Raw genomic sequence first — 27,052 nt, 5'->3', positions numbered from 1 at the left:
GGTGGGCTCTTCCTCCTGACCTCACGTGCTGGCTGGAACACATCCCAGCGGTGAGACGTTGTTCCAAACCTTTGTGGTCTGCATGATGAAGATGAAAGACGGTCTGAACCTTCATACAAAACTATGCGTGCTGTTATCTTTCCTGGGTGGGAGAAGGAAACACCAACCCGATCTAGTTTTTTCTCCTGGATTCACTGTTTTCTCTTCTGAAAGCCACCATCTTTGCCAGATCAAACAGAACAGGTAGAGATCCATATAGGCCCCACCTCATCGTGCAAATATCCATGGGTCTTCATAAGACTGGTTTGGGGTTTTTTTGTTTTCTTCCTTTGGCCAGCTTGGTGGAGAAAGACTGTTAATAAAACCTTTTAATTTGGGGAAAAATAGGAGACCATGCTCTAACAAATGATAACCTTGAGAGATAAAGGCAAAAATATATCACCAAAATAATGTATAAAATTAGGATATTCAAACACAAGGCAGTTATATTAACTTTCACATCCACAAATGTTACTTTGCTAATATTCCACATTCACACCTTGTACTAAGCCTTTGAGCACTGTAATAAAAAAGAAAAATATTATCTCCTGACAGGGGCTCCGCATTCCATAGACTTAGGCAAGTGCCAGAGGAAACAGATGGGCTTTCTACTGGGTATGCCAAGCCAAAAGCCTTTCCAAAATCACAGAAGATAAAGTTACAGTCAAGGTGGCTCCTTGGTGAAGAGAGGACTTTCCTCAAAGAACCATGCCTAGAACCTGGGTGTGGGGGATTAAGGGGTTGCAGGTTAACTTTAAGCCAATTCAGTGATATTTGTTGAGGTCCTACAGTATGCAAAATCCTACCTTGGGGACTGTAAGGGATGTGATGCTAAGATTCTACCTACAATTTCAATGACAGCAATTTTGCAAAGATACACACTCAACAATTGGTTGCACACCCAAAAGAAAAAGTCGTGAAACGGTGAATCCTAAACTACCTATGACCTCAAAGCTTTTGATCTGGCTTTGCGTCATTTAATTTGGCCTTATAACTCATCTTATTTTCAGCAGAACCACCTTTTTTGGATAGTAATTGATGATGCATAGTAATATAATGAATCCCTGTAAACTCACTACCCAAATTAGACTGTTAAGAGTACAATTTCCCATGCTGTTCCCCACCACTCCCACCTCCCAAATAATTATTCTAGATTGTTTCCTTTTCCTTCATTCCCTGGTTTTTCCTCAATTTTATCAGATATATGTCCTTTAATACTATTCATTTTGTTTCAGAAATTCTAAGAATGGTATTAGTCTGTATGTATTCTTCTCTAAAGCATATTAAAGGATGATACCTAAGCTGGGCCTCATAGGGAATAAGTTGATATGTTCCAAGAGCATATCATATGATTGGTGGGCCGTGCTAGGGTCTAGCAGAAAAGCTAGCAGAGGAAACTGAACCAGAGTCTAAAGCAAATGGCCAGGGCACGTGAAGTAGATAGTGGAACATAGGACAAGTTACTGCTCCAAATATTTCACCCTTTCACCTTCCAAGTTACACAGAATCCAGGTCACAGTATGAAGGAAAATGGCATTTTATGGCAGGAGACCTTAGCTTCTTAGTCCTGAAGACAAAATCTTTGAATTCCATTTAGAAGGCATGGAATGTTCTCCTTCCTCTTAGGATTTCATGTCACAGCGTGTTTGAGTTTTATAAAGGCAAAAGCTGTCTGGGAAAGTCATTAACTTTTTAGGATGGGACTCTCCATTCCTCCCCAAACCTCAGCAAAGGAGAGAAAAGCTACAGAGTCTGTGTCACTATTAGGATTGTTCAAGGAAGGGTGATAATTTATGAGCCAGTGAGTAAGTTTTAAGAGAAGCATTATGAGCCATTAATGTGAGCCCATACGTATAAGCTTGCTCATTCTCACAGGCAAATTAGTGAGATCAGTGGCAGCCCATCTATGCCTGGGTCTCAAAAACACGAGGACTTTCTCCCGGGTCAAACTTAAAATGCTCAATTGGAGGATGTTTCTGAAGTGCTCTAGCAAACCCCCTGATAAGCACTTAACATGCTAACAGAGAATGAACTGGGTCCTGGATATACCTCTATGAGGCGCTCTTCTCAGATCATGAAGGAACCTGTCCAAGATTATCTGAGTGGACAACCTAAGTAAGGCAGGCAAGCTCATCTTCCATCAGACGCCAATTGCCAGAGGGCAGGGCACACCCATAAAAGGCAAAGACCTTTGACTAAACAAGAAGATGCTGAAAGACTTCCAGGAGTCTCATATTTGTATCTCTGGTCATAGCCCCGAAAGACAGCAAAATGCCTATGAAGTGTGAAGCATGGTGAGGAGGAGGGGGCTTTTCACTGGAGGATGTCAAGGGGGAGATGGAGCCGGGAAAAGTGGACGAAGGCCCTGAGAGTGAAAACCTGGTTAGTTTTAGATCAGAAATACCTAATTTTAAGCTCCTTGAGTTTCACATATACTGTGGTTTCGAGGTGAATCATTTGTCCTCAAAGCTTATGTTGAAATTTGATCTCCAATGTGGTGGTGTTGGGAGGTGGGGCCTAGTGGACTGTGTCTGGGTTATAGGGGTGGAACCCTCATGAATGGTGTGGTGCTGTTCTCATGGTAGTGAGTTCACACTACAGTGAGACTAGATTAGTTCTCCTGGGAATGGATAAATTCCCGCAACAGTGAGTTGTTATAAAGCAGGAAGCCCCTCAGATTTTGTCTTTTTGTACCTGTCTGCCTCCCCTTTGACATTCTCCACCATGTTATGGCATGGGAAAGCCCTTGCCAGAAGCCAGGGCAATGCCCTTGAACTCCCCAGACTACAGAACTGTGAGCTAAGTAGACCTTTTTAAAATAACTTACCTAGTCTCGGGTATTCTGTCACAGCAACACAAAGTGGACTAAGACAGTGTACTTTGTTATACTTAGCCTTTTTGAAGATGTGGATCTCTTTTGAGACTACATGGCCTAAGGAAAACCAAAAGCAGGGGTTCTGCCTACATTCGGGACAGTTTTAAGAAGCACCAGGATGCACATGGGGCTGGGTGTGGTGGTGGTGGCAGCTGTGGCAAAAGAACACAAACAGGATCAGACCACCTGCTGTTCTTTCTGCACATGGACTTGATCCTTCTCCTCTATTCTTGGTGGGTTTTCTGTCGCTGGGGCAGGGAGAGCGGCAGGACCATGGCAGGTAGAAAGGACTCTCTATATTAGGGCCCCTTCTATCCAAATGATGTCCTGACCCACCATAAATGGGACAGATACCTCATGGAGGGCAGTAGAACACAGCGGTCAGAAGCTGGGCCCTCAAGCCAGGCAGCTTTGGGAAAGTCACATAAGCCTGTGTTATTGTTAAATGAGCTAACAGCTACAGTGCTGAGAAGTGACCTGGTGCAAAAGTGCTCCATAACCAGTAGTTTTCCAACTAGAAGGTTCAAAATACATAATCTCAGAATAAATGAAGGGGAAAATATATGCCAAGGTGTTTTGTTTTGTTTGAGACAGAGTTTACTCTTGTTGCCCACGCTAGAGTGCAGTGGTGCAATCTCGGCTCACTGCAACCTCCAACTCCTGGGTTCACATGATTCTCCTGCCTCAGCCTCCTGAGTAGCTAGAATGACAGGCATGTACCACCATGTACCACTAATTTTGTATTTTTAGTAGAGACAAAGTTTCTCCATGTTGGTCAGTCTGGTCTCAAACTCCTGACCTCAGGTCATCCACCCACCTCAGCCTCCCAAAGTGCTGGGATTACAGGCATGAGCCACTGTGCCCAGCCTGGGGCTTTATTTTTTAAATGTATATTGTATTCTGAATATTCTGGTTTCCATGCTCTCCTATCTCAAATACAGAATAAGCTAGGTGCTATGGCTCATGCCTACAATCCCAGCACTTTGGGAGGCTGAGGTGGGAGGACCACTCGAGGCCAGGAAGTCAAGACCAGCCTGAGCAACATAGTAAGACCCTGTCTCTACCAAAAAAACCAAAAACTTCTTCTTCTTTAAAGTTAGCTGGGCATGGTGGCATATGGCTATTCCCAGCTATTTGGGAGGCTGAGGTGGGAGGATTGCTTGAGCCTAGGAGGTTGAGGCTGCAGTGAGCCATGATTGCACCACTGTGCCACACTCCAGCCTCGGTGACAGAATGAGACTCTGTCTCAAAAAAAAAAAAAAATTAAAATTAAAATATAGAGTAGTCATTTAAATGAGCAAAAACGTTTATAAATATTGCCAGTTAATACAAATAGGAAATACAAGGAAAACTACACATAATTACCAAGCATATGAACAGATGCTCAACCTTCCAATGAAAGTAAACTTTAAAACTTGCATAAAACATTTAGTATGAATAAGGTTAAAAAAAAAAAAAAAAAAAAAAAAGAAGGATGACCTGAGTTTAGAGTGGTAAAGAAACAGACTGGTTCTTTTCTGGTGGCTATTGGTCATATGAACAAAGACTGCAAATTTGCATGGCAGCAATTCTACCTTTAGGAAATTATTCTGAGAAAATAAATGAGGTTATGAGAACATTGTGCAACATTTTTCACAGTATCAAAAGATTAGCAATTTATTGTGTATGTTCAAAAAAGCTAGAAGATAGGATCTTGAATGTTACTAATGCAAAGAAATGATAAATATTTGAGGCAATGTAAACCTAATTGCCCTGATTTGATCATTATACATTTATACATGTATTAGAAAAAAAAATCACTTTAACCACATAAATTTGTGCAATTACTGTCAACAACAACAACAACAAAAAAGAAAAAAAAAAAAAAAGGAAAATAACTGGAGCCAACCTAAATGCTCAACATTATGGGAAAGGTTAAACACATTACAATATATGGCATCAGGCCTTGGTGAGTTAAAAATATGTGTATTTTTTAGGCTAGGTGAGGTGGCTCATGTGTGTAATCCCAGTACTTAAGATCAACAAAATAGACTGCTAGCAAGATTAATAAAAAAGAAAAGAGAGAAAAATCAAATAGATACAATTAAAAAAAATGAGATATCACCACAGATTCCACAGAAATACAAACCATCATCACAGATTATTACAAACAACTCTATGCACATAAACCAATAAAGCTGGAAGAAATGGATAAATTCCTGGACACTTGCACCCTCCCAAGCCTAAACCAGGAAAAAGCTGAAACCCTGAATAGACCAATAACAAGGGCTGAAGTTGAGGCAGCAATTAATAGTCTACCAACCAAAAAAAGCCCAGGTCCAGAGGGGTTCACAGCTGAATTCTACCAGACATACAAAGAGGAGCTGGTACCACTCCTGCTGAAACGATTTCAAACAACCCAAAAAGAGGGAATCCTTCCCAAATCATTTTATGAGACCAACATCATCATGATACCAAAAGACGCCAGAGACACAAAAAGAAAAGAAAACCTCAGGCCAATATCCATGATGAACATAGATGCAAAAATCTTCAATAAAATACTGGCAAACCAATTGCAACAGCACATCAAAAAGTTTATCCACCACTATCAAGCAGGCTTCATCCCAGGGATGCAAGGCTGGTTCAACATATACAAATCTATAAACGTAATCCACCACAAACAGAATCAAAGACAAAAACCACATGATTATCTCAATAGATGCAGAGAAGGCCTTCGACAAAATTCAACAGTGCTTTATGTTAAAAACTCTCAATAAACTAGGTATCAGCGGAATGTATTTCAAAATAATAAAAGCTATTTACGACAAGCCCACAGCCAGTATCATACTTAATGGGCAAAAACTAGAAGCATTTCCTTTGAAATCTGGCACTAGACAAGGATACCCTCTCTCACCACTCCTATTCAATATAGTGTTGGAAGTTCCAGCCAGAGAAATCAGGCAAGAAAAAGAAATAAAGGGTATTCAATTAGGAAAGGAGGAAGTCAAATTGTCTCTATTTTCAGATGACATGATTGTATATTTAGAAGACCCAATCATCTCAGCCCAAAATCTCCTCAAACTGATAAGCAACTTCAGGAAAGTCTCAGGATACAAAATCAATGTGCAGAAATCACAAGCATTCCTATACACCAATAACAGACTTAAAGAGAGCCAAATCAAGAACGAACTGCCATTCACAATTGCTACAAAGAGAATAAAATACCTAGGAATACAACTAACAAAGGATGTAAAGAACCTCTTCAAGGAGAACTACAAACCACTGCTCAAGGAAACAAGAGAGGACACAAACAGATGGAGAAACAATCCATGCTCATGGTTAGGGAGAATCAATATTGTGAAAATGCCCATACTGCCCAAAGTAATTTATAGATTCAATGCTATCCCCATCAAGCTACCTATGACGTTCTTCACAGAACTGGAACAAACCACCTTAAACTTTATATGGAACCAAAGGAGAGCCCATATAGCCAAGATAACTCTAAGCAAAAAGAACAAAGTTGGAGGCATCACACTACCTGACTTCAAACTATACTACAAGGCTACAGTAATCAAAACAGCATGGTACTGGTACCAAAACAGAGATACAGACCAATGGAACAGAACAGAGGCCGCGGAGGCAATACCACACATCTACAACAATCTGATCTTTGACAACCTTGACAAAAACAAGAAATGGGGAAAGGATTTTCTGTTTAATAAATAGTGTTGGGAAAACTGGCTAGCCATGTGCAGAAAGCAGAAACTGGGCCCCTTCCTGACACCTTACACTAAAATTAACTCCAGATGGATTAAAGACTTAAACATAAGACCTAACACCATAAAAACCTTAGAAGAAAACCTAGGCAAAACCATCCAGGACATAGGCATAGGCAAGGACTTCATGACTGAAACACCACAAGCATTAGCAACAAAAGCCAAAATAGACAAATGGGACCTAATTAAACTCCAGAGCTTCTGCACAGCAAAAGAAACAATCATTGGAGTGAACCAGCAACCAACAGAATGGGAAAAAATTTTTGCAATCTACCCATCTGACAAAGGACTTATATCCAAAATCTACAAAGAACTAAAACAGATTTTACAAGAAAAAAAAAACAAACCCATTCAAAAGTGAGCAAAGGATATAAACAGACACTTTTCAAAAGAAGACATATATGAGGCCAACAAACATATGAAAAAATGCTCATCATTACTGGTCATTAGAGAAATACAAATCAAAACCACATTGAGATACCATCTCACACCAGCTAGAATGGTGATCATTAAAAAATCTGGAAACAACAGATGCTGGAGAGGATGTGGAGAAATACAAACACTTTTACTCAGTTGGTGGGAGTGTAAATTAATTCAACCATTGTGGAAGACAGTGTGGCGATTCCTCAAGGACCCAGAAATAGAAATTCCATTTGACCCAGCAATCCCACTATTGGGTATATATCCAAAGGATTATAAATCGTTCTATCATAAGGACACATGCACACATATGTTCACTGCAGCACTGTTTACAATAGCAAAGACTTGGAACCAACCCAAATGCCCATCGATGATAGACTGGACCATGGAATACTATGCAGCCATAAAAAACAATGAGTTCGTGTCCTTTGTCGGCACATGGATGAACCTGGAAACCATCATTCTCAGCAAACTGACACAAGAACAGAAAATCAAGCACCACATATTCTCACATATAGGTGGGTGTTGAACAATGATAACACATGGACACAGGGAGGGGAGCATCACACACTGAGGTCTGTTGGGGGGAACTAGGGAAGGAACAGTGGGGGGTAGGGAGTTGGAGAGGGATAACATAGGGAGAAATGCCAGATATAGGTGATGGGGATGGAGGCAGCAAACCACATTGCCATGTACGTACCTACACAACAATCCTGTGTGTTCTTTACATGTACCCCAGAACCTAAAATGCGATTATATATATATATATATATATATATGGCAAAATTACCTTTATACACTGCAGGAAAAGATACCCATGGATTAAAGTTTAGAATAGGCATAGCATGATCCCCTTTGTTTTGAGTACATGTTGTGCAAAAGTCTAAAGCAGCACTGCCCAAGAGAAACAGAATGCAAACCACAAACGTGAGCCACCTGTGGTACTTTAAATTTTCTAATAGCCACATTTAAAAGGTGAATTGAATAGAGTATTTTAGCCCAACATAGATATAATCACTTCCACACATAATCGATATAAGAAGTAAGAAGGATATTTTGCATACATTTTCCTAAGTCTTGGAAATCCAATGTCTATAGTACTGCATGCTTCCAGCTCATCCCAACCTGGGCCAGCTCCATCCCAAGTGCTCAGTAGCCACATGCAGTTACCCTATTGGACAACATAGGGCCAGAGAACATGCCTAAATGGTCAATAGTAGCTGTTCCTGGGAATGAGACTATGGAGCTTTTGTCTTTTCTGCATTGTATGGATTGTTTCAATAATCATTTGTATTCACAGAGGGAAAAGAGAAGCATTGTGAAAAATGCTTTTTAATTTTCCTTTAAAGCTATAATAAGAGACCAGAAAGCACAGCTTAAATTTAAAACTTCTTTCAGACTGCTCTTGCTCCTTCCCCAGGGGTGGTGGGAAGTAGGAACCTTTTCCTCCAATGCCTTGTGTAGGAACCACTCTCATAGTTATGTATTAGTAGCAATCCTACTCCGTCTCTCATCAAGTCCCCTTATTATCAGTACCCCTGCAGGACAGCAGGGGAGGGTTAGAGAAAAAAAGATGCTAACCACATAATGCTGACTGCCACCCAGCATGGTGACTGGAGGGAGAAGCCAACTGATGAACAGTTGCCAGCAGCATGTTAGACAAGCACTTCACATGGATTTGGATCATAAGCCTCCAGTAACCTTCCCATGGTGCAGGCACCACCCCAATTCCTCAGATAAAAAAATCAAAGCTTACAAAGTATCTGTTCCAACATGTTGGGGCTGAGAGCATTTAACCACGATACCCAGGGTGGTCCACATCAAGATCATAGTCACAAAGGCCTTGCAAATGCCCATACCAAGCTCCTGATCTTACCTTTATTAACCCCATCCCATCAGACAACTGCATTTCTTCATTAAAGAAAAGCAAATCCTAGGCATCATTTGCAAGAACCCCAGATCCTGACATTTCTCTTCTAAGCTCATTCTTAAATCTCCAAATGTAAATAAAATACTTTCACTTAGACAAACTATTGTCATCCCAAATCCAACATGTCAAGAATTATCCCTGCTCCAACCTGACTTCTTTCTGTCTACACTCAAGCTGGACATTTCAAGGCCATAGTTGACTCTTCTACTTCCCTTGTTCTTAATAAAACATTTATTGAGTTCTAGTCTCTGTAATCTCTATGCAACTACTAAAAATAGTAATGGGTACACGTAGCACCCAGGTCTTAGTTTCTAAATTCCATTCTTCAAGAAAAGGAAACTGACAGGCATCAGCTTAACCAAGGGATCAAAGTGAACCGTCAGTAATGAGTCATGTTGATATCATCTATTTCCTGAGGTGCTGGAGTAAGAAAGGCACACCATTTTTGATGTGTCTGCCCAAAACTCACAACCTCCATTTAAGCATAAGACAATCAGACAAACCCAAAATCATTCTATAAAATAATTGAGAAATGCTCCTTTTTTTAGAGAGGGTCTCACTCTGTCACCCAGGCTGGAGTGCAGTGGCACAATCACAGCTCACTGCTGCCTCAACTCCCAGGCTCAAGCAATCCTCCCACCTCGGCCTCCAGAGTAGCAGGGACCACAGGTGCATACCATCACACCCAGATAATTTTTCTGTTTTTTTGTAGAGACGAGGTATCACTATGTTATCCAGGCTGGTCTCAAACTCCTGGGCTTAGGAGATCCTCCCATCTTGGCCTCCCAAAGTGCTAGGATTACAGATGTGAGTGACTGTGCCTGGCTTGACCAATGCTCTTAACATGTCAAGGTCATGAAAGACAAAACACTGAGCAACTGTCACTAACTAGAAGCGGGCAGGGAGCTACAACCCTAAAGGGAGTGTGAAATCCTAGACAGAATCCTGGCCCAGAAAAAGAGCATTAGTGATAAAGCCGGTAAAATTCCCGTGAGCTCTACAGACCAGTTGGAAGTATTACCGAAATGTTAACTTCCTGGTTTCAACAATTGACTATGGTTATGTGACATGCTAACACTAGGGCAATCTGGGAAGATACAGAACCTGCGGTAGTTTTGCAATGTTTCTGTAAGTCTAAAATTATTTCAAAATAGTAAAATCCCCAGACACATCTAGCTCATGCCTGTCCCTATGCCTTAAACTGACTCTTCCCGGCTCCTTCTGATAGCATCCTTCTTCACAGCCTTCTCATGCATTTCAAATCCTATTTGTTCTTTAGGCCACTATCATGTCCCACTACCCCTTAAAGGAAGCCTTTCTGCCAATACTGTAGCCCCCCAGACCAGCACTTCAACAAAGTGCCTATCATTTCTACAAAATGCCTGTAACTTGCAGAGGAGTGTGTGCACTCTTCTAGTGACGCACAGATAAACCTGTATTGGGAGTGTTCTTTGTGTATTTAGCTTTTATCACCAAACACCCGAAAGGCTCCCAAAAATGTCTGGTATGGCCTCTGTTCTCCAGGATCTCAGCCTACTTAGAAAGATAAGGTATCCCATAAAAACTAACAAAAAAGGGGGGCAGGGCAAGAGCCTGCTCAATGAGTACATGTTACAGGCGGTCAGAGTATACCACATCCACAAGCACAAACTTCAAAATTCTGAAGATGGTCAACAGGGTCAGGAAGGATCCATTGGGTATATAGGCCCATCTAAAAAGGGGAGCAGAAGGTCAAGGGAGTTGGAACTCGGGATGGGAGAAGAAGAAAAAACCACATGCAAGACAGAAAATGAGGTTCAGAAGGAAAATGGCAGCATGACACACAACCTCCATGCTTCTCCTCAGCCTCTCCTGGGACCCTACAGGGGCCAGAGCCCTTGAGATTCTCAACATCCACTCAGCCAAGCCACCATGAGTTATGGGTTAACTTGGGCTTTTAGAATCCGACCCTGAGATGAGGATTCCTGCTCAAGAGACTTGTAAGGCAGTGTTTTCAGGAAAGACTGGTAGGAGAGGAGAGAAGACGGACAAGGGTGGAAAGGAAGCCAAGCAAACGTGATATTAAGGAAAGTCCCAAGCACAGTATCTTTAGCTCAACTGTGCAAAGAAACTGAAAACAGTATGGGCCACACTTTAGAGCTGTTCCATTCCCAAGGTGAGGTGATAGGAAACCAATGTCATTACACTGCCACTGGTTAAGGACTGTTCCCCCTTTGCAGAGGATGTAAATTCCCAGTCTCCCTATGCACACAAAGACAGCTTCAGGAGCTTTGACAAAGAGACAGGTGCTGGCTGGTGGGAGCCAGCTACCGTCAAGGCAGTATGCAGGGAAGGGAGGAAGGGAGGAACAAAAGGAGTATTTAACAGCACCTGCTGACACTCTACAAGTCCTCATGTCTTTAACAATGTCACCACTTTTTGGAAAGAAGAGTATCACTCAGAACCACCAACAAAAGATGGAATCATCAGCCTCTCCAGCAGTGGTGAACGGGTACAGAGGAAACAGGTGGCTCTTGCTGCCTTCAGACTGACACTTGGGAGAAACTTACCTTACCTGAGAGATAAGTAAGGGACAGTTAAAGGACACCTGCCCAAAGCACAGGAAATCTATTTTTCAAATGATTGGTCTCAAATCAGCACACTTCGTAAAGGTTCCTGGGTACAAAGCTGCCGTACACAGGGTGTGTCTGCTGGTAACACTCAAAACGCCATTGCTCAGACACTACCTATCATTTAGAAGCCAAGCAGGAAAAAAGGTTATTTGAAGGCACTGGTTTCAAGGTACCAGTTTCAATCCGATGATTTCTCAATCACTCTGCTAGCTAGACGCAAAGTAGCATATTGAAAATCCAGGTCTTCAAAATAGCGGTATTTTTTGTCCGAAATAGCTTTTCTATGGAAAAGAGTTGTATTATGCAGCCTGAGGAAGAGAAGTTATATTTTATACTTTAAAATCAGACTACTATCTGCAATCATCGTAATGAAATTGTTTTCATCATGCTTGCACATGTGTGGACTTCTTTATGGGACCTATGCAAAGCAAATTAAGCCCACATTGTCTTTTCCAGTAGGTTGGAAGCCAAGCATTCACATTGGCTATATGCATGCCACTGTGACACCAGAGACCATCATTGGCTCCACCTCTGGAGCTGAAGTAAGAGTGAATGAGGCTGACTCACTTTGACATCACCCTGAAAATGTCTGGCACTGACTGGTGTTTTTTCTCCATCCAGAAAAACCTCACTACAAAGAAAACAGTTCCTCAAAGATGAGGTGTTGGGTCTTCTGAGAACAGGAGTGCCTTTGTTCATAGAGAAATGCCCTTTGGCCGCCAACCCCTCCCAAAAAAAAATCACTTAACATATAAACTGCCACTTGAAGAGAACAGATCAGGAAGAGCAAGAACATATTTAACTGGATGGAGGGGAAAAGTCTTTTCTTAATTAGAAATACACTAATATTAAGTTCTTACCAAATGCTATTTAATACATACAAGCTAACATATATTTAAATGTTTTGTACTCCAATAATAACATCTTCTAACTCTGTCACAAAAGCAACAGGTATAATCAAAGAGCTTGAAATTTTCATTCCCAAAAATGCATAAATGCTGTTAGCATAATGGGTGATTATTTCCATCCTGAATAATACATCGATGTGTGTGTCTGGTGCCAGCGTTCACCACATTAGGAAAGCCCACTCACAAGCTAAAAATAAGAGAGAACATCGGCTATTTTCATAATACGCTAAAATGAATACTCTCCAAGAAACAAAGTGAATCTGAGTAGCAGGCATGACTTCCCTGTGTAACTTAAGATTCACGTGCACACTGAGAAGCCAGCTTAGCAAGTGGGGAGACCGTGGTTGGGCATCTACACAACTGCTTCTCATAGCAAAGCACAAGTGTGTTAACTGCCAGGAAAAATAACAACTGCTCACAAGGTAAATCTCGAAGCTACTGTCTTGGGTCCCAGAAAATCTCCTTAATTTCAGAATCAAAACCCTAAGTGATGAAGAACTGGAAACTCATTAACAGAGCAAGGTACAGTTCAGCAGCCCTTAGGGAAGAATTCTAACATTTGTTTTGGATTAATTATGCCAACCCTTCACAACAATGAAGTTACTTTTTAAATGTCTTATATCCAAGACCTTTCTCTGGTGACACGAGTTTTGTATGTATCTCCATGACCTGAGAAAAAGTACACTGAAACCCAAGTTCAGACTCCCATATTTCATCATGTCTAAGAATTAACATGCAATGTATCCATTTCTAACTAAAAAGCAAATTCAGTGTTTCTTCCTACAAGTGTTGTCTTTAGAGGCAATCTGATATTCTTGTTTTTCAAAACTAGGGCTTCAAAAATTAAGGGTTTATTCAATTGTCCATTAGCCTCCTATGAGCACTATTCAAGGTAATGAAAAATGCATATCCTGAAAAAACTTCACAGGGATTTCAGAGGTTTTTTGGCACCAAAACAAGCTCATAGTTTTCTACTTGCTATAACAAATATGAACAGAATCTAGAACAGGATCTAGTTTGAGGCACTAAGAAGGATACATCATCAGTTTGAAAAGAACCCTTATCAGGGCAACACGAATTCTGCTAAAATTGAAGCAAGATCAAACATCAAATTTATAATGAAGTGTGAAGAGAAGAATTATGAAATCATTACTTTATGAAAAGCTTATGGGGACAATGCCCCCAAAGAAATCAGTTTATAAGTGGATACCTTGTTTTAAGAGGGGACGAGGTGATGTTGAAGATGCAGCCTGCACCAGCAGACCATCCACATCCATTTGAGGAAAAAAATGTATCTTGTGTCCTAATGGAAGAGGGCTGACCATTAACAGCAGAACCAACAGCCACCACCACAGACATCTCAATTGGTTCAGCTTACATGATTCTGACCAAAAATAAAGTTGAGCAAAGTTCCCACTTGATGGATACCAGAACTGTTGCACCCAGATCAACTGGAGACAAGCAGAGCTTTCCATAGAAATTCTAAACAAGTGGGATCAAGACATTTCTTTGAATTTTAACAGAGGATCAAATGTGGCTCTCCCAGTTCAATCCCAAAGCAAAGACCAATCAAAGCAGTAACTGCCAAGAGGTCCAGTCACAGCAAAGGTGGATCGGTTCAGAGCAGAGGTCACAGGAACACTTGGGGAATGCTCAAACCATTTTGCTTGACTTTCTAAAAGTCAAGCAAATGATGATGATATCTGTTTATTACAAGTGTCTTGAGGAAGCCAAAGCTCAGCAGAAAAACACCCAGGAAATCTTCACCAGAAAGTCCTTTTCTGCCACAACATGCTCCTTCTCATTCCTCTCAAAGAAGAGCAGTTTCACAAGAGTTTCTATGGAAAACTATTAGGGGTCCACCTCACAGTCCTGATTTGCCTCTTTCTGAGGTCATGTCCTCATCTTGAAATAAAGGGCCTACATCTTTTCCCGTTAATAATGTAGAAGACTACACCGACATGCTTAATTTCCCAGGACCCTCAGTTCTTTAGGGAGAAACTAAGTGGCTGGTATCACAAAAGTGTCTTGAGCTTGATGGAAATTATGTTGAGAAATAAAGTTTACATTTCTTATTTTATCTTTTAACCCCATTTTTCTCCCACAAACTTTCCCCCTCAGATAATGCAGCAATTCAATGTTGCCTGATAAGGGACTTTGTCACATTGTAGTCATACTCAGTTGAGTCACTCCTTTTACTTAGAAGTACAAGTTGTGCCGGGCGCGGTGGCTCAAGCCTGTAATCGCAGCACTTTGGGAGGCCGAGGCGGGTGGATCACGAGGTCGAGAGATCGAGACCATCCTGGTCAACAAGGTGAAACCCCGTCTCTACTAAAAATACAAAAAGTTAGCTGGGCATGGTGGTGCGTGCCTGTAATCCCAGCTACTTAGGAGGCTGAGGCAGGAGAATTGCCTGAGCCCAGGAGGCGGAGGTTGCGGTGAGCCGAGATCGCGCCATTGCACTCCAGCCTGGGTAACAAGAGCGAAACTCCGTCTCAAAAAAAAAAAAAAAAAAAAGAAGAAGAAGAAGAAGAAGAAGAAGTACAAGTTGTACCTCCATGCACCTTAATGTAACAAAGCTTCGGCTCTTTGAGTACTCAAGTTCAGATTTTTCCTCTGCCTCACTGGCTTCCAGCCTCCAGTCCCAGCTCCTGATAAGCTAACCAGCTTCAGGGAAAAAACTGAAAGCTGAGCTTTTAGGGATCCTCCCAAGACCTCCAAAGCTAAGAGGGGTGGGGTGTCGTTCCATCGCCAGGCCTACCACAAAGTTCACTCCCTGGCTCTCGCCTCCTCCCCTCCTCCCCCGGAGGCCGCTGCCCATCCCTGATCTGCACGGGGGTTCCCGGTGGGCTCGGAGGCGGTATCAGAGGCTGCGGCGGCCCCATCCCCAGTTAAGTGGCAGCCTCCGCGGCCACCCGGTGAGCCTGAACCCAAGCCGGCCCTGCTCCCCTCCAGGAGGAAGATGAAAGTTGAAAATTCCTCACACTTAGACGGGTGGACAACCCAGGGAGCCAAAGGGCTCCCACATGCGCTGGACAGCCGCGAGTGATCGCCAGGTAAGGACGCGGAAGTGACTGTTCCTACCCCGCCCAGACCTGTTGGCCCGGGAGGGTGTCCCGGGAATTGTACACCCATGCCACGCGGGTGCACACCACACGCACACAAGTCTGCACGGAGGCGTGTACACAGGCACTGTCAAACGTGTTTTCGCCACCCGAGAAGACAAGCAGGAAAACCAGCCATTGGACTATCCAAAACTTGTTTTCTTAAAGGGGCATGGGTCACATGTGTAAAGGCTTTTGCCCTCTCACTCCTGACTACAGGTTGAAACTCCGGGGGTCCCGGGCGGCGGCAGCGCTGCCTCGAGCTCCCTGAGAAGCCGTGGCTCGTCCCTAACTTTAACCACAGCAACTGCTGCTGAACGCGGGCGTCTCCGCCCCGGTTGCACCTGTTCCTGATTCGGAGCACCCAGCCTCGCACATCCCTTCTGACCTTGAAGACATCCTGAAACTCACACCCTGCTCCCGATTCGGCTTTACTCCAACCCCCTCCCCGCAGTCACTGAAGCCCTCTAGGTACCAGAGGGGCCGGCGTCAAAATGCCCATCACCGGCAAATTCACACCGCTCTTTCCTGGGGTCTCCGAAGATAATTGAGCACCCCTCTACCCATCGCTTACCCCCACTGGGTCCGGCCGCCGCGCCCTCACGCCAGGTTGGGCCTCCTCCCTCTCCACCAAGTGCAGAACCCCCACCTCTCCCAAGTACAGGGTTCCCTATCGTGGGTATACGGGAGGAAAGGACGCCTTGGAGGTGCGCTCTCGGGAGCCAGCGCCGCAGAGCCCCCAGGGCGGAGTCCACGGTGGGGACAGGGTACTGTGCGCGGGCACACCGCGGGGGACCGTCCAGCGCACAGCGCTCAGAGCTGGCAGGGTCGCCCTCGCGGTTCGGAGAACTCGGCTGGAGCCAAGCCCGGGCAACGAAAGTAGGGGGCGCGGCGGGAAGAGGGCGACAGCCCCAGCTTGGGGCTGGGCAGTGGCGCTGCGGGAACTCCAGGAACCCGGCGGCCGGTCAGTGCGGGCGTTCCCGGAATCGCCAAACTTTCTCCGCCAACCGAAGTTAGGGACGGGACGCCGAGGACTGAGACAAGGGGGACAGCAGGAGGGGCTCCCGTCACCTCCCGCCTCCAGGAGTCGCGGGAGAAGGCGATCCTGAGTGTTAGTTGGCCTCGAGCGCGCCGCCCCTTCCCCGCGGCGCCTCCCCCGCGGCCGCGCTCACCTGACTGTAGAGCTCGCCCACCGACATGGCTCGGGCCGGGCGGGGCTCGGGCCCCGGCTCCTCGCTGCCCCGCGGCTCTCAGTCCGCTGCCAGCCCGCCTAGCGCCATGTTCCCGGGCTGGCCTGGAGTTTCTCGCTCTTCTCGTTCTTCCGCGACCTGCCGGGCCGGCTTCCCGGAGGTTCCGCGGCCGGCTCGCTCCCGGCTCCGTCCCGGCGGCGCGACCTTTACTCCCGCGGCGGCGGCGCAGCTGAGACCGGGCAGGAGTTGCGAGCGCCGGGGGAGGAGGCCGCGCGGCGCCGCTCCCCGCCCAGGTGTAGGGAGGAGGCGAGGGCCGGCGAGGAGGGAGGACCCGCGCGCGTCAGAGCGGACTGCCAGTGCGCCGCCGCGCCTCTGAGCCCTGCGGGTGCCCTGCCTGACGCGCCCTCCCGCGCCCCCACTGCCACCGGGGCCTCGGGGCCGGGGGCGGGGCGCTCTGAGCGGAGCTCGGGGACCAGTGAGGGCCGCCCCCTGCTGGACGCCGCGCTCGCAGGCACAGGTGCGCCCGGGTGCCCACACCTGCCCCGCCGCGCTCCGCTTCTACCAGCACCGGGCGCGGCGGAGACCCTCACGCACGCGGTGCAGAATAAAAGGAGGGAGGGAGAAAGAAGAGAGAAGCCTTTATGGCTGGAAGGCTCCCAGACCTTGCCCTCGATTTTACCTGGCTGTATTCAGTGCTTTCGTTATTAAAATTCGGTTACTCGCAGATCGTTATTAAGGCCTTCCGGATATACATATACCAAGGATCTCCTTCAAACTGAACTCTGCGCAGAAATCCTTGCAGAAACGTGGGAGTCGTAACTCCTTCTGTAAAAATACTGGCCACTTTCGCCCACAGCCTCCAAGCAGACTCCAGGCCAATCCTCTCAGGGGACTTTTGCTTTTCCAGGAAGTCTCACGTTCTCCCAACCCCGTTTCTCCTACTTGCAGACTCCCGGTCCTTCTGCCACTCACGACCTCATTTATTTGTGTTCCCTTTGCCCATGGCACTTCACCGCCTACAACTTCAGCTCCTCTCCTACTTCCAGGGGAAAGTAGAAATTTCAACCAAGGGTAAAAACAATTGCCAGGAGTTGGGAGGGAGAGCGGGGACTGTCAGAGGAGACACTCCCTTCTGAAGGTGACATCTGCCCTGAACCAGGGATGGCCCCTGAAGGTGGTTCTCAACCAGAAGATATATCTGTACCAGCTGGGGCAGTTCAGGAGCCCCCCCAGAAGGTGATTCTCAAAGGCATCCCACCTGGAATGCCAGATCCCGTTGTAATTCACCTGCGCAGTCCTTCCCATGGGCTCCTCCATAATGAGAGTCACCTGGGGAGCTTTAAGGATTCCAAGGAACAGGCCCCACCCCAAGGAATCCTAATTTAACAGGAAAGGACAGGGCCGGGTATCCGAATTTTTAAAGCTCCTCTGAAAGTCTAAAGGATGGTGCTTCCAGGGTGACAAATGCAGTGACTAAAGATTGAGGAGCTCTCATTGGACTTAGAGTGAAACTCTTCATATCCGTGGAAAGAGCAGAAAGGGATTTTTTTCTCTTCTGCTGCATAGTTTCCTTCTTCATCGTTTTTTTTGTTTTTTTTTGGGCGGGGGGCGGGGGGGAGATGGAGTTTCACTCATCACCCAGTCTGGTGTGCAATGACGCTATCTTGGCTCACCGCAACTTCCGCCTCCTGGTTCAAGCGATTCTCCTGCCTCAGCCTCCCGAATAGCTGGGATTACAGGCATGCGCCATCATGCCCAGCTAATATTGTATTTTTAGTAGAAACAGTGTTTCTCCATGTTCGTAGCTCTTAAAGCGTGTCCCCACGTCCCATGCCCACCATCAGCATCGCCTGGTAACTTGTTAGAAATACAACTTACTGGGCTCCACCGCAGACCTACTGAATCAGAAACTCTGGGGGTGGGGCCAATACTCACTGTTCTTTCCACCTCTCCAAGTGATTCTCCCCTTTTTGAATAAGGAAGCCGTCAGTCTTGCCTAGATCCTGGCCTCTTCCTCCACCGCCATTAGTGGTCCCAACTCTCTGCCAGCAACTCTTCCTCTCTCCACTGGTTCCTGGCTTTTTGTGTTTTCCTCTCCTGCTAAAATTCTTAGAGCAGTAGCTTCACTTATTCAACTATCTCCACTTATTCCCAGTCCCTCCTTAATGCACTGATTCTCAACACTTTGTGCACATCAGAATCACTTTTGAAACAAGCAGATGTCTGGTTCCCACTCCCAGAACTTCTGATTTAAATTGTCTGAAGGTATTGCCCTGGGTGAAAGGATTCTGAAGAGATCCTAGGTGGTTCTTAATGACAGCCAAGGTTAAGAGTTGCTGCTCTAGCCAGGGGTGGTGGCTTAGCCTATAATCCCACTACTTTGGGAGGCCAACTTAGGTGGATCACTTAAGGTCAGGAGTTCAAGACCAGCCTGGTCAACATGGAGAAACCCTGTCTCTACTAAAAATACAAAAATTAACCATGTGTGGTGGTGCATGCCTGTAATCCCAGCTACTTGGGAGGCTGAGGCAGGAGAATTGCTTGAACCCAGGAGGCAGAAGTTGCAGTGAGCTGAGACCAGGCCACTGTACTTCAGCCTGGGTGCCAGAACAAGATTCCATATTTAAAAGAAAAAAAATAACGTTGCTGTCCTAATTTCTTATTTGGCTTTCACTCAGCTCCATCCTATCGAAATTGCCTCATCACTGTGAAGGATGGGGTGGGAATTGATTCAAACCACTACATTAAACCATCTCTCCCCTGGGCATCTATTATTTTTCTCTTGTTTTCTCAGCCTCTCTAACCAAACCTTCTCAATATTCTTTTCTAGTCCTGCTTCCTCTTCCTGGTTTCTGAATGAAACTATGCTCCGCTTCTGAGATCTCATCTTTCTTCTCATCCATGCCCCATTTCGTCTATCATTCACAATGCTAATTCTCAAATCTACTTCTAGCCTTACTCTAGACCCACCTTTTCACCTGCAGATAGGCAATGCTAACAATGCTACTTGAACCTCAAACCAACCTGACACTCATTTGTTTACATCCTTTCTCCCCACCCCTAACTGGTTCTCCGGCTTCCATCACACCTGGCACAAATGAAAAGCTCAGTTCATGCTGACTGAACTGAATTGCATTCCTGAGTCCTACACTTGGCCAGAGCTTTGTGAATTTCTGATCCCACAATCAGATATGGTCTTTCCCTCTTTTGAACATTAAAAACAAAAACAAAATTTTAAAGCTTACTTGATCCAGGAAACATGCCAAGTGCTTTGCTTCTGAGATCTTGAAGCCTCAGAGCAACTGTATAAAGAAAGTTCAGAATATTAAGCCTATTTCACAGATGGGCAAAGTGAGGCTCAGGGAGGAAGGTTGTGAAATACTCTAGGTCAGACAGCTACTGTTCAATTAAAGTCTCAGTCGAGAGTCTAACTCTTGCTTTTTATGGCAATGAATCTTGAACTTCAGTGTGTATCAGGATTAAGGAGCTATCAGGTATGTTATTTCGATTGGTCTGAGACGTTATCAATGCGTCTGCATATATATATAGATAGATAGATAGATAGATAGATAGATATATTTTTTTTTTTTTTAGATAGAGTTTCACTCTTATCACCCAGTCTGGTGTGCAATGACGCCATCTTGGCTCACTGCAACATTTACCTCCCGGGTTCAAGCAATTCTCCTGCCTCAGCCTCCTGAGTAGCTGGGATTACAGGCATGCGCCATCACACCCAGCTAATTTTGTATTTTTAGTAGAAACAGGGTTTCTCCATGTTCGTCAGGCTGGTCTCAAAATCCCGACCTCAGGTGATCCGCCCACCTCAGTCCCTAAAGTGCTGGGATTACAAAGGTGAGCAACCACACCTAGCCTACAAATCTGCATATTTAATACCTATCCCAGGTGGCGCAGGGCTCACACTTTGAGAAACATTGCTCTGTGCTCCTGGCTTCTCAAAGTAAAAAGAAAATACCTGTTGGAAATGCCTTAGTCTCTCCTGGAGGGTGGGGATTTTCCTCACACAAATAACAAAGAGTGAACTTCCAAGGCATTCATTTGCACCCTGTAAGAAGATATGTGAACTAACAGCCCTTTCTCCTCCTCACCACTAGGTTCTGAGAGTCTGCAAGGCAGGGACCACACCTGATCCATATTTGTGTTCTCCGCACTTCTTAGAACATGCCTTGCCTAAAGTTGACTGCAGTCTTTTTTTTTTTTTTTTTTTTTTTTTTTAGGCGGAGTTTTGCTATTATTGGCCAGGCTGGATGCAATGGTGCGATCTCAGCTCACCTCAACCTCCACCTCCCAGGTTCAAGTGATTCTCCTGCCTCAGCCTCCCAAAGTGTTGGGATTACAAGTGTGAGCCACCATGCCCAGCCTTGAGCCAAGTCTTAAAGGAAGTATCGCTCATTAATTGGTGGAAAAGAGAAAACAAAGGGATTACTGAGCAGAAAAATTCATATAAGCAAAGAAAGAGGGGAGGAATTCCACTAAGCAGCCTTCTTACTGACTGGCCCTTCTGTGAAAGTAGTTTGTAAACTATAAGCTATTCAATGACAGTTAAAATTATTTTCTTATGAGCCAGACACAGTGGCTCATGTCTATAATCCCAGCACTTAGGAAGGCTGAGGCGGATCACTGGAGGTCAGGAGTTCGCAACCAGCCTGCCCAACATGGTGAAACCTATCTCTACTAAAAATACAAAACTTTGCCAGGTGTGGTGGTACACACCTGTAGAACCAGCTACTTGGGAGGCTGAGACAAGAGAATCACTTGAACCCAGGAGAAGGAGGTTGCAGTGAGCTGAGATTGTGCCACTGTACTCCAGCCTGGGCAACAGAGTAAGACTGTCTCCAAAAATAATAATTTTCTTACACCTTCTCCCTTTTCTCCCTTATTAAACTACACACACATTCCCCAAAGCCTCAGTGCCTTAAACAAAAGCTGTCTTTCTTGCTCATATTACATACCTACCCCAGGTTAAATGCAGCTCGGCTCCGTAGACTTCCCCTTGGGCTTCTATCCGGAAGCTTGCCTGGTGGTGGTGGAAGGAAGAGATGCAGCAAACCCCATTCTAGCTTCTAAAGTTTCTGCTTGAGGACTGACTCACATTTCAATACTGAGAGGGATGCACTCACATCTCATTGGCTAGAACAAGACTCAGGGCCACTTCTGAAATTATCAGGGCAGGGCACTGACTGGAGAAGCAACCAGAACAGGACAGCACATGTTTTGAATAATAACATAATCCATTAAACTCCTTTCTCTCCAAATTCTGTCTCTTCCAGAAAACTTGTCTTAAATTATGTCAGGATTCCTCCTGAGCTCTGGCCCCTCAAACCAGGGCAAGGGAATGAATAAAGTGAATTCTGGATCCGGATGAGAAGCCATAAAGTGTGTTAACAGTTGGAATATAAATTCCCTAAACATGAAAAGGGAACAACTTTACCTGCATGGAAGAAAGGATGGGAGAAAACAGACTTACCCCTACATTAAAACCTGGGCATGGATTCACTGACCCTGAATCACAGTTTTTGGGGTGGAGGTCATCTAGCCCAATGCCAAGTGCAAGAATGCTCAGCTTCCCAAATCTAGGACCACCCTCTCTGATTAGACACTGCTGCGGACGGAGAACTCATTATCCTGTGAGGCAATCAGCACAGTCATTGAACCTCCACAGGTCCTCTCTCATTTTCAGGGGTCCATAATGTCCTCATCACTCTAGGCCAGCTGGCAATCCACTGTCTCTCTCATACAGATTTGAGTACTGGGTTGAGTTTTCCAGATTGTAACCAAGAAATGGAAATATGGTTGAAATAGTAGTCCCTGAAACATGGGAATAATTGTTGAAATTGTATTTCCCAATAGGTGGTCATAAAAGCCCAATTTTGGGCTGCTTCTGAAATGGCTCTCAGTGTTTCTCACCTCCTAATGGTCTCCTTTTGTGTAATCTCTTCCATTTGTGTGCAGGCTAGACCTAAAGATTTGCTTCTAACAATAAAATACAGCAAAGATGATGGCATGCCAGATCCATTAGATTATAAAGGACTGTGACTTTTGTCTTACTGATACTCTCTCTGGATCTTGTCATATGCTTGCCCTGATGAAGAGTCAATGTGGAAAAGCCCATATAGCAAGGAAATAAGGGAGGCTTCAGTCCAATGGCCCTTGAGGGACTGAATTCTCCCAACAACTATGTGAGTAAGCTTGGAAGGAGATTCTTGTCTAAATGAGTGTGATAGTTAATACTTATTGTCAACTTGATGGGATTGAAGGATACGAAGCATTGATCCTGGGTGTGTCTGTGAGGGTGTTGCCAAAGGAGATTAACATTTGAGTCAGTGGGCTGGGGAAGGCAGAACCACTCTTAATCTGGGTGGGCACCATCTAATCAGCTGCCAGCATGTCTAGAATAAAGCAGGCAGAAAAATGTGAAAAGAGAGACTGGCCTAGCCTCCCAGCTTACATCTTTCTCCCGTGCTGGATGCTTCCTGCCCTTGAACATCAGACTCCAAGTTCTTCAGTTCTGGGACTCAGACTGGCTCTCCTTGTCCCTCAGCCTGCAGACAGCCTATTGTGGGACCTAGTGATTATATGAATTAATACTTAATAAAGCCCCACCCAATACTTTTTTTTTTTTTTTGAGGTAGAGTTTCACTTTGTCACCCAGGCTAGAGTACAGTGGCACAATCTTGGCTCACTGCAACCTCCAGCTCCCAGGTTTAAGTGATTCTCCTGCCACAACCTCCCAAGCAGCTGGGACTACAGGTGTGTACCACCACACCTGGCTAATTCTTGTATTTTTTAGTAGAAGCAGGATTTCACCATATTGGACAGGCTAGTCTCGAACTCCTGACCTCATGATATCTGCCCACCTCAGCCTCCAAAAGTGCTGGAATTACAAACATGAGCCTCCTTGCCTGGCCAAAACTCCCCTATAGAAAGATAGACAGATAGATAGATGGATGGATGGATGGGTAGACAGATAGATAGATACCATTAGTTCTGTCCCTCCAGATAATCTTGAGTAATGCAATGAGCTTTCAGATGGGACCACAGCCCCAGCTGACACTTTAATTGCAACCATGTGATCCACCCTGAAGTGAAGACCCAGTAAAGCTGTGTCTACACTAAAGAAACTGTGAGATAATTCTGTGATCCGTGTAAACTGTGTGATAATAAATATGTGTTGCTTAAAACCACTAAGTTTGAGGATAATTTGCCATGCGGCAATAGGTGACTAATATGATCTTACACAAAAGTGTTCTGTGATGCTTGGTTTACCAATAAGGACTTTATTCTAGCAAATTCTCTCCTCATGATGGCAGTTTGGTTTCCCAAATAACTGCTAAAGTGGCCATCTTCAAATTGGGGTTTGTGGGGCTCTGGAGGACACCAAGACTATTCACGTTATTATCCCATCCTTTGTTTCAAGGGAACCAGTGGCCAGATCCTATATCTCCATATGTATTTCTTCCCAAACACTGATTTGCAAAAGTAAAAATAAAAATAAAAAATCAGACCTGCAATTAGGGAGGGCTCATTCTCAGACGTCAGTTCCCAGGTCCCTTTCTCTCACTTTGCAAAAGAAAGACACACTCTCAATCCTCCTGAGTAGTAGGAGGGTGCTTTGCTTGGGTAACCAAAGCCTTCATGACGCCACACAAAAGGACACTTAGAAATCTGGTGTTGAGAAAGCAAGTAACTAAAGAAGGGGCCAAAAATTCTTTTGCAGCTCAGGTGGTTTCCACTTCTGTGCTATCAACAAAATTGAAGCAGGACTTCAGCCAGTGGTCAGCTGACAGGTTATTAAAAATAATCCTTTGATGGATTGTCGTTTAATTTTTGGCAACTCAAAAGGAATTCAAAGAATTGGATGCTGTTCTAACAAAACTTCCCTTCCTATTTATTTATGTAAACAAGATTCCTCTCAGCACTTATGATAAAAATAGGAATAGATTTTTGAAGATGTAGTAATACTATTTGTGATAATGCTGAATAATTTCAATACTTAGACCACTGGAAAGTCTTTAAATATATTAATATACATATTTTTGTTGTGGTTAATTATTATAGGGCAGTTATTAAAAGGACTTCTACCACACACACAAAAAAAAACGTAGGATAAAATTCCATGGAAAAAGTGGAATGGAGTTGCAGGCTCAAGGAACAAAAAAATAAGTGATTTAAACAACTTGTTTGTGTATTTTTAAAATGGGCAATGGAAGTTATTGAATTGCTATGGCAGTTAGAGTCTGTTGGGTTCATTTAAAACAGTGTTATAATATTTTAAGTGACTAGATACACCAGAAATTACATCTTTTTCAACTATGGAAACTTAAAAAATATCCAAAATGTGTGGAGACATGGTTTTTAAAAAATTCTTTTTGAGAGTATTAGAGCAAGAAAGTCACCTGGGCATGATGGTTCACACCTATAATCCTAACGCTTTGGGAGGCCAAAATGGGAGGATCACCTGAGCCCAGGAGTTTGAGATCATCCTGGGCAACATAAGAAGACCCCATTTCTACAGAAATATATAAGCCAGGTGTGGTGTCGTGCACCTGTAGTCCCTGATACTCAAGAGGTAGAGATGGGAGGATTGCTTGAGCCCAGGAGGTCAAGGCTGCCGTGAGCTGTGGTCATGCCACTGCACTCCAACCTGGGCAACCAGAGCAAGACCCTGGCATCTTAAAGCTTGCTCCCTGGGAAGGTTTGATATCAGTTGTTTACAACTCAGCCTGTAAGTCATGTGCTTCCTTTGGAGGGTGTTTCACATAAACCTCACCTTTAATCCGAAATGGAATGAGCGGCTTTGCTTCCTAGGAGGCATCCTGACTGCTGAAAAGGGGTGGCGGGGTTGGCTTCTTCTCTCTGAGGAAGAGGGAGGCAAAACATCGTGGTTTATGCTTTCGCAGAACCTCCAAAAATCTGTTCCTATATGCTGCTGCAAGGGCTCACGGGCTGTGTGTAAATAACTGTAATGACCACCCCCCCACCCCCCGCCCAGCCCTCCACCCTCAGAATGGAATGACGAGTCTATTGAAGCTTGGATGGAGAGGAAGGAGAAAAGTGAGGTGACGTGGATCAGAGGAAATGTAAATATCACCACCTGCGAACCCGCAGTCTCCTCCGCACCCCACTGAAGTGTTCTGAGCCTCCAGTCCTCCAGGAAACACTCGCCCCTCACCACAGTCCGCTCTCACCTAAGTAGCTGCGGGTCCCTTTCCGGAGGATGGCGGAGGCCGCAGGAATGTTATATCCCCAGCGTCTCACGCCCTCTTCTGGACACTCTTCCAGCTGCTTTTGTTTCTGCTTTTTCTCATTTCAATCTTCCCTAGTACCCTGATCTCCTTGAGATGGAGTCTCGCTCTGTCGCCAGGCTGGAGTGCAATGGCGCAGTCTCAGCTCACTGCAACCTCCGCCTCCCGGGTTCAAGCAATTCTCCTGCCTCGGCCTCCCGAATAGCGGGGATTACAGGCGTCCACCACTACGCGCAGCTAATTTTTACATTTTCAGTAGAGACGGGGGTTTCTGTGATCCGCCCGCCTCGGCCTCCCAGAGTGCTGGGATTACGGGCCTGAGCTGATCTTTGAAAGCGGTAGCTGGAAGAGCCAATCCTCTCATTTTACAAATGAGAGATCAGAGGCTCAAAGAGGAGGCTGGAGCCGCCCAAAGCCACGCCCTGGCGGGTGGTGCGGCGGCTCCTGGCCTGGGCGTTTCTGGGAAGAAGTAGGAAGATGATAGTGGCTCCGGAGTCCCGCTTGAGTAGCAGAGAATTTCACAATCTCTCCTCACCTGCCTGGCTCAGGAAGTTTACCCTTCCCCTCACATCACCTGGTAATAAATCAAAATGGAACCATTAAACCAAAGCCTTCCTGTGGGGCCCAAGTTTCAACCTGATTCTGGGGGAGTCTTTCTCATGTTCGGAGATGAAGTGAGAGGGATCAGAGCCAGAGGCTGAGAGGAGGGTCTCAGGGACTGGATCAATTACATACTCCGGTGAATTAATGAAACCTGCCTGGAAGTGCTGTTTCCAGATCCTACTCATCCTTTAGAGCAGTGAATCTCAGTCGTGGCTGCGAGTTGCAATCACCTGGGAATCACTTCAAATGGTATCTTATCCCAGAGGCTCCCATTTTATGTGGGGTGTGGTCTTTCAGGACGCCCCATGTGACTAAAGCAGGGCCAAGGTCAAGAGCTTCTGTTTTAGGGTCCA

The 27,052-nt window shown here is 45.0% G+C and overlaps 1 protein-coding gene across 3 annotated transcripts in view; it reads right to left on the bottom strand.

The window, feature by feature from the left end:
* MYO5B (myosin VB) overlaps positions 1 to 17,056 on the bottom strand; it is a 386,934-nt gene extending 369,878 nt beyond the window's left edge. Inside the window, exon 1 of one of the 3 annotated variants that reach the window (XM_003926074.4) lies at positions 16,816 to 17,056. In XM_003926074.4, the coding sequence (XP_003926123.3) occupies positions 16,816 to 16,842 (27 nt within the window). In that variant the 5' untranslated portion in view covers positions 16,843 to 17,056. Of the gene's footprint in view, positions 1 to 16,217; positions 16,239 to 16,815 lie in introns of those variants that run through there. The other 2 variants (XM_010336832.3, XM_074383485.1) reach the window with 2 other exon arrangements.
* Positions 17,057 to 27,052: the final 9,996 nt, after the last annotated feature.

This window comes from Saimiri boliviensis, chromosome 13 (assembly GCF_048565385.1).
Source record: "Saimiri boliviensis isolate mSaiBol1 chromosome 13, mSaiBol1.pri, whole genome shotgun sequence".
Lineage (NCBI taxonomy): Eukaryota > Metazoa > Chordata > Mammalia > Primates > Cebidae > Saimiri > Saimiri boliviensis.
This window is presented reverse-complemented; position numbering and strand designations above follow the sequence as displayed.